Raw genomic sequence first — 12,363 nt, forward strand, 5'->3', positions numbered from 1 at the left:
AAATCAGAATTACATTAAGCCAAAGTGAAAGTGGCCGGAATCACATTTGGGGAAAAAAAAAAAAAAAAAACGGAATTACATTTGAAAAATCAGAATTACATTAAGCGAAAGTGGAAGTGACCAAAGTGAAAGTGGCCGGAATCACATTAGAAAAAAACAGAATCACTTTAGAAAAAAACAGAATCACTTTAGAAAAAAACAGAATCACTGTAGTGAACTAGGCCTGAAGGTCAAGTCCTGACCTTAAGGACCATATGGGACAGAGACTGTCATTTCATTGATTTGAATCCAGAAATACAGGTTGACCCATCCTGAGACTTTCTTTCAAAGTGAAATCAAGTGAAAGAAGACTACTTTCGATTATCATTACTATTTTACAAATGTTTGATAATCAAATTGTGTTAGTTCAAACAATGTTTACATGTTGAAGTGAACTACTCATTTTTAAATCAACTGTGAAACAGTAATAACGATTTTTAATCCTCATTCAAAGAAGAAATCAGGTTAATGATGCATTGTCTGATTTTCTGGTCAAAGTTCAAGTTTCGGTCAACTGCAAGTTTACTGAAAAAGAAATGTCATGTTTAACTTTTACAGCAAGATACTGGAGAAGTGACTCCACGAAGTCTGAAGTTCTTCATAATATCTTTTGTCTGTTCTTAAACAATCTTAATCTTTTTCCTTGACTTTTCATAACACCTTACATCACAAAACACACCTCTGTTTTGGTCCATCGACCAATCAGAAACTCCCAAATGAACCGGAAATAGAGCTCTTTAAATGTTGGTACTTTCTAGTTCAACTTAGCAGTTCCAGAGTTCATGAAGGCTGGAATTCAGGATGCTGATGAAAGAAAAATCAAGCTGAACGAGAGAAGATCTGGGAATTATGAAATGTCTGTTCTGGATGATCTCACGACTCCCGAGGTTTAGCTGTTCTTACGGAGACGCTGAAAGAGTTGAAAGGAGAGCTCTACACCAACGCTGAAACTATCATCTGCAAAGGTAAAAGAGTCGATCTCAACCAAAGCGTACCGTTGGGTAAAGCTGGTCTAGAAGGAGCGTGCCATTTCTGGTTATAACAGACAAATTCCCTCCCCATCTCTCTCATACTTAAACTTCATTTCCCATCTTTAAAATTCTTCTATCTGCTAAAAATCATTACATATATTTTTAGAAATGTCTGAAGCAAAGTTTTTCAACCACCGCCGTGTGGTTAACGTTTGTTGCACTGCTGAAGTGAGAAAACAATCACCGTATTGTTTACTTCCTTGTAAAACCTGCTAAATAAGATGTTGTTATTTTCAATTTTTGCCAATTAATGTAAATGTGTGATGTGTTAAACTTGATTCTGTTAATAAATGACCCACTGTCGTTGGTGAGTCAAAGATAATTAACGTCTCACGTCACATTTCATTAAATTCAGATGCACGTTATTATACAGTCCAGAAAAATGAAAGAATCCGTTTAATTTATGAATATATATCAGCATATGTTCATACTACATCGCTTTAGAAAAAATGGAATTACATTTGACTAAAAAAAGGAATTACATTTGAAAAAACGGAATCACATTAGAAAAAACAGAATTATACTTAAAAAACGGAATTACATTTGAAAAAAATGGAATTACATTAAGCCAAAGCAGAAGTTGCCAAAGCAGAAGTGGCTGTAATCACACATTGGCTGGAATCACGTTTGAAAAAAATGGAATCGCATTAGAAAACAACAGAAACTATATAATTTTTGAATGATTTCGTTTTTCAAATGTTCATTTACACCTCAGGGCCACAGTAGTTTACTAATAAGTTGCATTATGTGGGGTGTTGAAGTTTCCATTTTTTTACGAAATCCTGTTTTGATTTTAAATGGAATTTTTATTTAATTGCTCTGCACCACTTTCAAAATAAAATCTCTGTGCGCTCCACGGTGGTTCTGCTGCTTCCCATACTGTGGCTCATAGTTAATTTAAGAACATGTGACACAAAAGTGCGAGCTGTCCGCTCCTGCTGTAGGGTTATCGAGTTTGCCTGTGCTGTTTCTGAGCATCCTCCTCCTCCCGTGAGAGTAGTGGTGACGTGCATGAGAAAACGTGCACGGGTCTGAGAGGAGGAGCCTGTTTCGTCACAACTGTGTCGGGGCAAACTGCTGGTCCAGAGCATCAGTGAGATGAACAGTTCTGTATGTTACAGACAAGAGGGCCTCTCAGGATGAAGAAACATGTTTGTTTGTTTGTTTGTTTGTTTGTTTGTTGGGTTTATCTGTGCTTTATCCCAGGAAACTGCTGAGACCGCACAATGTCCTGCAGTAATATCCACTTTTAAAGTTGCAGACAAAACAATGTCACCTTTTACGGATGTTGAAGCAGCTCCACTACTTTTGGACACTAAAGGGACAATAAAACAGTTCTTCAGGTTCTCTGCAGGTTTGATCGTTTCCTCGACATAACCAGCACTTTTAGGGCCTAAACTGCACTGAGTTTCAGGAAGAACCTCTTCTCTGTCAAAACAAGCGATTCACCGATGTCCCCTGTTGAAGGATCTGAATAGTGAGTTTGTAGATTTCAAGATGAGTGTTTTTCTGGACTGGAATTGAACAGAGAATGTAAGAAAACCTTAATGTTTTTGTTGCAAGATATTCAAGCGGGTAGCAGTTACACTGTGTATACAAATAGAGGAAGTTTATTTATCCATTTGTTTGTTTGTTTGCTTTGCTTATCCAAGAGGAGGAAGCAGATTTATCCACTACCAGTGCAATGGCCAGGGACTGACCAATGGTGGCCTTGGCCACCATAGATTAATGATTGAGGTGTCCACTGCACCGGCCAACCCCATTCATTTTGGGAAACTGTACTTTTAAGCTATATAAAAACTAGAAAGCAGAGTTTCCTCCAATTCAATTCAATTTAATTCAATTCAAAAATACTTTATTAACCCCAAAGGGAAATTAAATGTTGTAACTCGTTATCCTCATTTCATTAAGAGATGTTATAGATGCTGATGGCTGTAGGCAGGAAGGATCCCTTGTAAAGGTCCGTCCCACAGTGAATCCGAGGAAAATGGCAGCAGATGCCGTTTGGTCCATCCACCCAGACTCGGCTGGCCTCTTGGTTCCTCCGGGCTGCAGGACCGCCGAATGCCAGGCAGAACTCCTCCCAGAGCCACGACCACTCCTCCCAGCAGCCTAACGAGCTCCTCGTCACTGCAGACAGCCGGCTGCAGGTGCTGGGGGACAATCCTGTCCTTCTTCTGTCACGAGCCATGTTTCCTGCCAGCTACAGGATCTCAGTGGTCAGGCACTCGAGCACAGCCAGCAGGTAGATGGGAATGCATCTACGGCGCCTTCTTTTCAACTCATTTGCGATTTGGGGCTGGAACTGAGTAATGATAGGGGTGCTCAGTTTATCCATCCATTCATTGTCTTTATTCACTTCTTCCTTTTTGGGTCGTGAGGAATCACTGGTCCCCATACCCAGCAGTCACTGTGCGAGAGGTGGGGACACCCTTGACAGGTCTCCAGTCCATCACAGGGCCACATAGAGACAAACAACCATTCACTCTCTCACTCACACCTAGGAACAATTTAGAGTTACCAATCAGCCTAACATGCATGTTTTTGGTCTGTGAGAGGAAACCGGAGTACCCGAAGAAAACCCACACAGCACGGAGAGAACATGCAAACTCCACCAAGAAAGGTCCCGGACTGGGATTTGAACCAGTGAGCTTCTCGCTGAGAGACAACAGCTCTACCAACTGAACCACATGCCGCCCGTGGTCATTAGCCCCATAATGCACGGTCGCATATTTGGCATGAACCATGCAGCAGGTCTGTCAAGCACGGTGGTGGAAGGATGATGATTTGGGCACCTTGCAGTCACTGAGTCAAACACGAACTCTTCTCTAGATCAAAAGATACTAACGTCAGATGTGGGGCCGCGGAAGTTTGAAACAAACTGGGTCGTGTTGTGAGAGGACGATGATCCCAAACACAGCAGCAAAGTGTTGCAGTGGTCCAGTCATCGACCTCAAGAGACTTTATTAGATCCTCCTTCCACACCCCACAGTGATGTTGGACTGTACAAATGTGTTCTAGATATATAAAGAATAAAGCCAAAGCTTTCTCCATGATGTCCAGGTCTGATACCTTCATACAACTTCCCAGCCAACAGTTCAGTCAGAACCTTGGTTTAATGGTGCCATTCACAGAATCTTGACCTGGTCGTATCGTGATGTTTAATCCTCCTGCTGCCCTTGGCTCAAAATGACCCACAGGCCTGCAGCAGGAGGGTTGAACCTCATTAAATACCAGTGTCCATTTGGTTAAGTGTAGACTGAGCTTCTGCTTCTCGTGATCTAAAACCTTGTCGCAGGAGAAAGCTGCTGCAGCCAGATGATAAAAAGCAGGACAGTTCAAACGTTTACATTGTTCTTAAACGTCTCAGCTTTCAACAATAAAATTAGATATGAATTAGTCAGAATCCTTTTTTTTTTAATCAACAAAAATGTTTGTTATTTTCACCACAGTTTTTGCCTTTTTTTATATTTGTTTATATGTAGTTATTGCCCCATTTTTGTCTAGACAAAAAGAAATAATGAAAAGAATAATTTGTCACAAAATTAGCACTGGTCTTTCTGGGCAGCCGTCTGCTTCTGCTTCACACGTTGTGATCTCAGCTGGAGCCCAGAATGAACTCAGCAGCTGAATTTGGATCAAATTGGAGAAAATTAGAAGTGACATTTAATGTCTGCTCTCTCCTACAAAGTAGCATGAATGAGCCTTCCTGCGTGCATTTTGGGCAGTTTTGGCCGCCATCGATAAAAAACATCTGCAGCTTTGATATCGACTGAATTCTGCCTGAAAAGGTTTCTGAGTTTATTATTTGGAGCTTTCTGTGCATAACTGATGTCACTTCAAAACCTCGCAAACATCGTTCTCTTTAATCTGCTTCAGCTAGCAGTTGTTCCTGTGTCTTCTTATGCTGTTAGATTTACGGTTTTGCAACTTTTAGCTCAGCTTTCTCTAATTTTATGTTTTAGCTGTGGTTTAGCTAGTTTGAGCTTTTAGCTAAGTTTGGGTTATTTTTTAGCTTCTGTTTTGCACATTTTAGCTAGTGTAGACAGTTTTAGCTGTGGTTTTGCTTTATTAAGCTTTTTTGTCCAATTTAACAATTTTACCCTTGAGCTATTGTTAGGTGTTTAAATTTTTTAGCTATCGTTTTGCTAAATTTAAGATTTTGCTGCAATTTAGTGGATTAAGCTACTGTTTTACTAATTGTAGCTTTTATCTGCTGTTTCTGATTAATTTAACTGTTAGTCATAATTTAGCTGTAAATAACCTTTAGCTACCATTTCACTCACTTAGTTTTAGTATGTTTTAGTTAGTGTAGCTTTTAGCCACAGTTTTGCTCATCTTACCTTTTAAGTATGCTTTTGCTAGTTGAAACTTTCAGCTACAATTTTGCAAATTAGAGCTTTTTTGTTTTTTGCAAAGACAATAGCTATGGCTTAGTAATTTTAGTTTTTAGCTGCAATTTTGCTCATTTTAGCTACAATTTAGACAGTTTTAGATGTAGATATGGTTTTGCTTTATTTAGCTTTACTGTCCAATTTAACAATTTTACCCTTTAGCTATTGTTAGGTGTTTAAATTCTTTAGCTATTGTTTTGCTAAATTTAAGATTTTGCTACAATTTAGTGGATTAAGCTACTGTTTTACTAATTGTAGCTTTTATCTGCTGTTTCTGTTAAATTTAACTGTTAGCTGTATTTTAACTGTGTATAACCTTTAGCTACCATTTCACTCACTTTTAGTTATGTTTTAGTTAGTGTAGCTTTTAGCCACAGTTTTGCTCATCCTACCTTTTAGATGTGCTTTTGCTAGTTGAAACTTTCAGCTACAATTTTGCAAATTAGAGCTTTTTTATTGTTTGCCAAAAAAGTAGCTATGGTTTGGTCATTTTAGTTTTTAGCTACTATTTTGCTCTTTTTAGCTACATGTAGACAGTTTTTGCTGTATATATGTTTTTGCTTTATTTGGCTTTACTGTCCAATTTAACAGTTTTAGGTGTTTAAATTCTTTAGCTACCGTTGTGCTAAATTTAAGATTTTGCTACAGTTTAGTGGATTTTTATTCTTAAGCTACTGTTTTACTTATTTTAGCTTTTATCAGCTGTTTCTGCTAAATCTTATCCACGGTTTTACTAAATTTAACTGTTAGCTAGAATTTAGCTGTGTGTAACTTTTAGCTACCATTTCGCTCATTTATCTTTAAGTTTTGATATAGTTAGTGTAGCTTTTAGCCACTGTTTTGCTCATCTTACTGTTTAGAAATGCTTTTGCTAGTTGAAACGTTCAGCTACAGTTTTGCAAATTAGAGCTTTTTTGTGCTTTTTGCAAAAAAAAAAAAAAGCTTTGGCTTGGTTTAGCTTTTAGCTACTATTTTGTTCATTTTAGCTTCTTTTTCGTGGTGCTTCAGCTCAGTTTTATTTTTTCCAGCACATTTCAGCAGCCTCTCGGCGTTGCCACAGGAAATGCTCGTTTCTCTTGTGAAAATAAAATTGGCTCCTCCTGCGCCTGTTGTGCGTTAGAGGGCGAGTGTCCGAGGGTGAGGAGTCACCGCTCTGCTCTGAGCTGTCGTAGGTTTCTGAACAAGCAGCTCACAGCAGCACCGTAGCTGTAAGTCAGACTGCGTCGGTGACTTGTCACTCCTCGCCGCAGCCAGAATAAAAACAGTGATGTAAAAAACCCTGCAGCCGTCACCTGTTGTCATTTTGTGCTGCACATGAAGGCGCGTAGCTCCAAGTGTAGATGAAAGGAAATTAGTCAAAGGATGCAGGTAAAGCATATTTCTGTTCTTTATTTATAAAAACACTCTGCCAGGTGCTTTACCACCTGCGGTTTATTCTGCAGAAACCTAATACTCCACATTAAACAACATTTAAAAGCTGCAGATGTACTCTGCACGGCTCGGACTGACAGCTGGGCTTATTATCCCTGCAACAGACCTTCATCTCAAAGAAGCTTTTCCAAAGACAACTTGCAAAAAATGAAATGTCACAAGAAACTAGAAGACTCTTCAGAGATCCGTTGTTTGTGTGCCGCACCACACAAGCTTTCTTTTCTCTTAGCTTTAAAGATAAATGCTGCTGTCAGAAACTAAATGAGTTCGGCTCTGCCCCAGTGGATATCTGGGTTCTTACGGGTCCTCCCAGCACTACCTTCATCCCAGGTGTCAGGTGACCAGAGCGCTCGTTCATATCAGTGTCTGTGTTTGTGCTGAAACGCCTGATTTGTACATTTTGAAAGTTTTCTTTGTTCTCATTAAGATTGTTCATTAAAAGCTGACTTTTACTCATCTTATCTACAAACAAATGAACATCATCACCATTATCTCTCCTGGGCTGGTCCCCTTACATCTCTTCAACTCGTTTTCCTTTGAGATCCTCGTCGAGATGAGTCTTTGCTCTCTTCTCGGGTTTTATTATCGCCACGGAATTACAAATGTTTGTCAGGACTCGGTTGTTTTAATTATTTTCCCAAAGTGATTTATCTTTCCTTTTAAATTGCTTCAAAACATTGTTTTTCTTCACATACAAGTTAATTTTTCAGGCTCGTCACAGCAAGAAGTGCATACACGTTGATTATCTTTCAATTCATTTTTAATTAAACCTATAATTCCTACCCAGCATGCTTTGCAACGCTCACACTGCCTCTGTGACGTGACAAAGAAGATCACCAAAGTGAATTAATCCGTTATAGTAAATGACACGAGGAGACGGCCACACACATTGAATGCATCATTCTGCTTCAGCACAGCTCAGTTCAGCTCCGCCTCTTTGGTTCCGATGGGCCGGACTAATTACTGAAAGCTCACCTCTGAACGAGACATGGATGCTTTACTTGTATTTATGAACCGTTTTGAGTTGTTGGACTGTATACCTTGATTATTGAGCATGGACTTTGTTGTTTTGAGTTGTGTTCACTGACAACATCACAGTCTTGCAGCGTCAGCGACAGCAGTGGATGATAAAAGTTAGCGCTTTAGCGTTAGCTTCCGCTAATTTTTAAAATCTGTTTAGTGGTTTAGTGTTAGTAAAGCTAAGTTTTTTTAATTAGTGATTAGTGAAGCTAACTTTTTGATTAGCTGTGCCCACCACTGACTATATTTGGGTCAATATATTCCCATTTAGGTGTGTTTATTTTGTTTGGTGGCAGAAAATTTGTTTGACGTTTGAATAAAACTTTAAAAAAAATAGTAAAATAGTAAAATTAAACTGCTTTCTTTTGCTTTACTTGTTTGATTCTATTTCACTGGGCTGTGCCTAATCCTTAAAAATAAAATATAATATCAACAACTAGAACATTTCTGAAGAAATGTTAAAGGGTGCCAATTCAGCTACTGCCCAAAATTCCAACATCTGTCATCTGTTCTTTATAAAATCCTTTGAGTTTGAGACTTACTTTTCTAACAATTTAAGTTGACAAATGATGATGTTTTATTGTAAAAACAGGAGAAGTGCAACAAAAAAATTAAAGCTTCAATATTTTCACCATAGTAGCTGCTTACCTGTTTCCGTCACTACATGAATGGACTTTTATCAAGACAGACAGAAGTGCAGAATAGAAAATAAGTCTCAAACAAACTGACAAAAAATAAAACTCCCCAACTATCACACGCATATGTTTTAATATTCATAAAGTGTTTTACTTGTTACAAAACAACCTTCACTTCCAGTTTTTAAGAGAAACGGTTGAGCTCAGATACAGTGAATGCCAGTGAGAGTTTGGGTGTGTATTCTAGGCCTGTCACGATAACAAATTTTGCTGGGTGATTAATTGTCTCAGAAATTATTGTGATAAATGATAATGTTTGAAATAACAATAATTAGTAGTTATTGACAAATTTAAGAATAAATGTTTGTTAATTTGTTTTGCATGTAGTACCTTTTTCAACCACTGGATGGCAGTATAAGACTGCTTGAACCGAAGGATGGATAGTGAGGGAGCGAGCAGCGTCTGTTTAAGAAAAATGGGAGGGAGGCCACTTGACGTGACATGGGCTGTCTCTTAGGTTCTCAAAATGGCGGCCGCTCGGTGTGGATTGAGCTCTTTAGCATTTTTCACACAAAGCTTAAGAAAAATCAGTAAATAAGTTCTCAGCTTCTTTTTGCAGAGAAATATTTTTTACACGAAGGCACGGGTTTCAACTGTGAATTTTGTAGCTTCGACAAGACAGAGGTTTTTTCCCCAAGGTCTGCCGGTTAGCTTAGCTTGTAGCTTAGCTTCTCAGCTTAGCTGCTTTTAACGATCCAAAAACGTGATTTTGGATCGTTAAAACAGATTTTAAAGAAAAGAGAAAGGGAGGGTCAATGAAGAGCACCAGAGTTGAGCCTTTTGTCATCCAGTGTCTTCAGTAGAAAGAGACATGAAGAAATGATAAAGCCGCTAAATGAAAATGAGGTTGATAATTTTCATTTATCATGCGATTAATTGATTGATTGTTTATCTCGACAGGCCTAGTGTACTCTGCACTTTAGGCTCTTTCATATAACAGGGCGCACAGACCAGTCTGTCTTTATGTTGCCTCTGGCCATTCAAAAATCATCAATGAACCTAGTCACTTCCTGCACAGACGTGAGTTTTCACAAACCAAGGGGGCATCGTGGAACCAAAACGGGTATGGAGCAGAACTCAGCTGGGTTGATGTAGAGCACAACACATTAAATGTGAGACAGACGTTTCCCTTGTATCCTTTTCAAAACATGATGAGTTAACTCAATTTAGTGATTAAAGCTGTTTGTTGTTGTTTAATCTCAAAACGGGTGATCACAAAGATCTTATGCCATGACTTCATCACATGCGCCACATTAAGCTGCAACACCGGCTTACCTTTTCACATAATGACCATTTTGATTTTGTTACTGCCTCTGTTAGGGGTGAGTTGGCTTCAACCTCTCTTTCTGCCTTGGTCCATTCAGAAATCACACCGAAGTAGCCAGAAGGCATCTAAATCCAAGCCCATGATGTGTTTTGAAAGGACCTGTTCAGAGATTTGCAATTTAACCAACTGTCCTCCATCAGGGGGTGAAAGAAGACAAGAATACCTACATTTTAATGGATGAATTGTATAGGAGAGGTCAAACTTGTGGAAATACAAAGAGTTTGTAAAATATCAATTTTACCTATTTTCACAAACCTCTAATAGTGTGTGTGTGGGGGGGGGGGGGTGGACAGTCTTTGTAAAACGTTGATAGATATTGCAAACAACTGCAAAAGTCATAAACATTGATTTCTGATCGAGCATTTTTTTTTGTTTTGTTTGTTTTTGGAGAGTCTTTATAAAGCTGCTGAAGGATATTCGACTAAAAATGTTGATGAAAACTGAAGAATTGTGCTTAAACAGTAATATAAATGTTTCTTTGCCTATTCATGGGCACCCTTATTATAAAGATACTTTCAAGACATATCCAGAATAAGTGAGAAAATGTAATAATTTCTGAACCAATATCTCTAATTTACATAAAAAGGAAACAATTATAACTATAAAACACACATACAGCACATTTCCTTAAAATAAACAATTATAGTAAAGAGATGATGTCATGCAGCTTGAATCACATTAAAGCACAGATCTATGTTTGATGTACGATGTTGATTGTTGCTGTTCATGACTGCTCACTTCATTCGCTGTGGTCTTCTTGTCTCCTGTAGCTGGGACGACAGCAGCTCGGTGAGCAGCGGCTTTAGCGACACGTTGGACAACATCAGTACGGACGATCTAAACACGCCTGCGTACTCCACGGCAAGCTCATCGCGCAAAGCCAAGGGGGCACAGGTAAGCCCGCACAACCCTTCACTGTTATTATCCTTCTGCTATATTCCCAAAGATTTTTATAGTGAGTGAAAGACTTAGTTTAGCATGCAACTAAAAGCAGTCAGCTCTGAAATCAAAGGAAACAAACTAAGAGCGGTAATCAGCTCTCCTTTGGGGCCTTGGTTTTATTTTGCCAAGTATTCTTGGCTCCTCATGAAATCCTCAACAGACTGGGCTCTTTAGAGACTCTTGTGTTGCTAGGGAGACTCACCATCTGTCAAGGTGGGCTGGTTATCCCCGTTGTGTGTGTATGTGCATGTGGGTGTGTTTGCACGCATCCCAAAAGTGGAGATTGATACATAGGAGAGTCCAAAGATAGCAACGACTTCACACACAAACACACACCTCGCTGCTTGTGCAGGCAGTCACGTTGCTTAGTGGTGACTGTGTTTGCTTTGTTTCAATAATGGTTTTTTAAAAGTACCAATCTGACCAGCATACTTTTAGAAGGGCTTTCTGCCAACTGGGTTAGTTTAACCCGAAGGCATCGTTCATCTATATTGATGTGCCTTATCTGTTTTAAATAACTTTTGCAACAACCTTTTAAAAAATAGAGTTGAAGTCCAACAGCTTTGACGAGCTAATGGCTAGTCTGAACACAGTCAAGACCAAAGTGGATTGCAGCATTCTAAATGAAAGCTTTAATCCCTAAATTTTGATACCCGTTAACTTGAACAATATTTCATAAGCCTTTACACTGCAGATAATTTCACAATACGTCTTTATTCACATGTAATTTAATGGTTGTTCACAAGTACAAATAGCAACAGCAGCAACAACTTGTAGCACACCCAGTGGCTTTGTGGATCATATCTGGCTGGAGTTTTGTATTTCTGTCAAAATAACCATTAAGTATTAAACTGACCATGGTAAATGAAAGGTATAAACATCAGCTGCTGTAAAATGTCTAAGGCTGAAGCTGATTTAGGATGGCAACATTTTGAAAATGGGTCAAGCTAGCCAGTATTAGCTTGTCAATATAACCAGAATATCAGTGGTTTATACAAAATCTGTCATTTTAACCATTACATTGTTTCCCCTAGGCTACTTGCCTTCGCAGGGTGCTTATCTCTACCGTGATTTTTGTCTATGGGCAGGGGGTGGGTGAAGGGAACAGCTCAGCGTGAGGGAGACGGAGCGCTACCTCTAGCTTTTTAGCTACCACGTCTGTATTACACGTCGCTTCCTTAGCGCAATGTAAATGCCAGCAGTTGTCGACGGGGGGAGAGGACAGTTCGGTAGGCAGGGCGGGGTGTCTTCCTTGTATAATAGTAGGGATGGGGCCGATCCGATCCAGTATCGGTATCTGCCTCCGATACCAGCATAATTTACGTATCGGATTTTCCGATCCACCTGCCATTATTTCCGATCCATGATGCATGTTGGCTTCAAACTATGGAATGGATTTCCTGAACGGCGGCGTGTCTCATGAACCCAGAGTAAAAAGACCCGCCTCACTTTCAGAAAATCCAGTTCATAGTTTGCAGCCAGCT

General features: G+C 39.2%; 1 protein-coding gene across 1 annotated transcript in view; it reads left to right on the forward strand.

Annotated features, from left to right (window-relative positions):
- Positions 1-12,363, forward strand: part of nav3 (neuron navigator 3) — a 334,495-nt gene that overhangs the window by 264,691 nt on the left and 57,441 nt on the right. Inside the window, exon 11 of the mRNA XM_037696241.1 lies at positions 10,708-10,831. Coding sequence (XP_037552169.1) covers positions 10,708-10,831 — 124 coding nt within the window. The remainder of the gene's footprint in view (positions 1-10,707; positions 10,832-12,363) is intronic.

The sequence above is a fragment of the Nematolebias whitei genome, chromosome 22 (assembly GCF_014905685.2).
Source record: "Nematolebias whitei isolate Nwh7 chromosome 22, NemWhi1, whole genome shotgun sequence".
Taxonomy (NCBI): domain Eukaryota; kingdom Metazoa; phylum Chordata; class Actinopteri; order Cyprinodontiformes; family Rivulidae; genus Nematolebias; species Nematolebias whitei.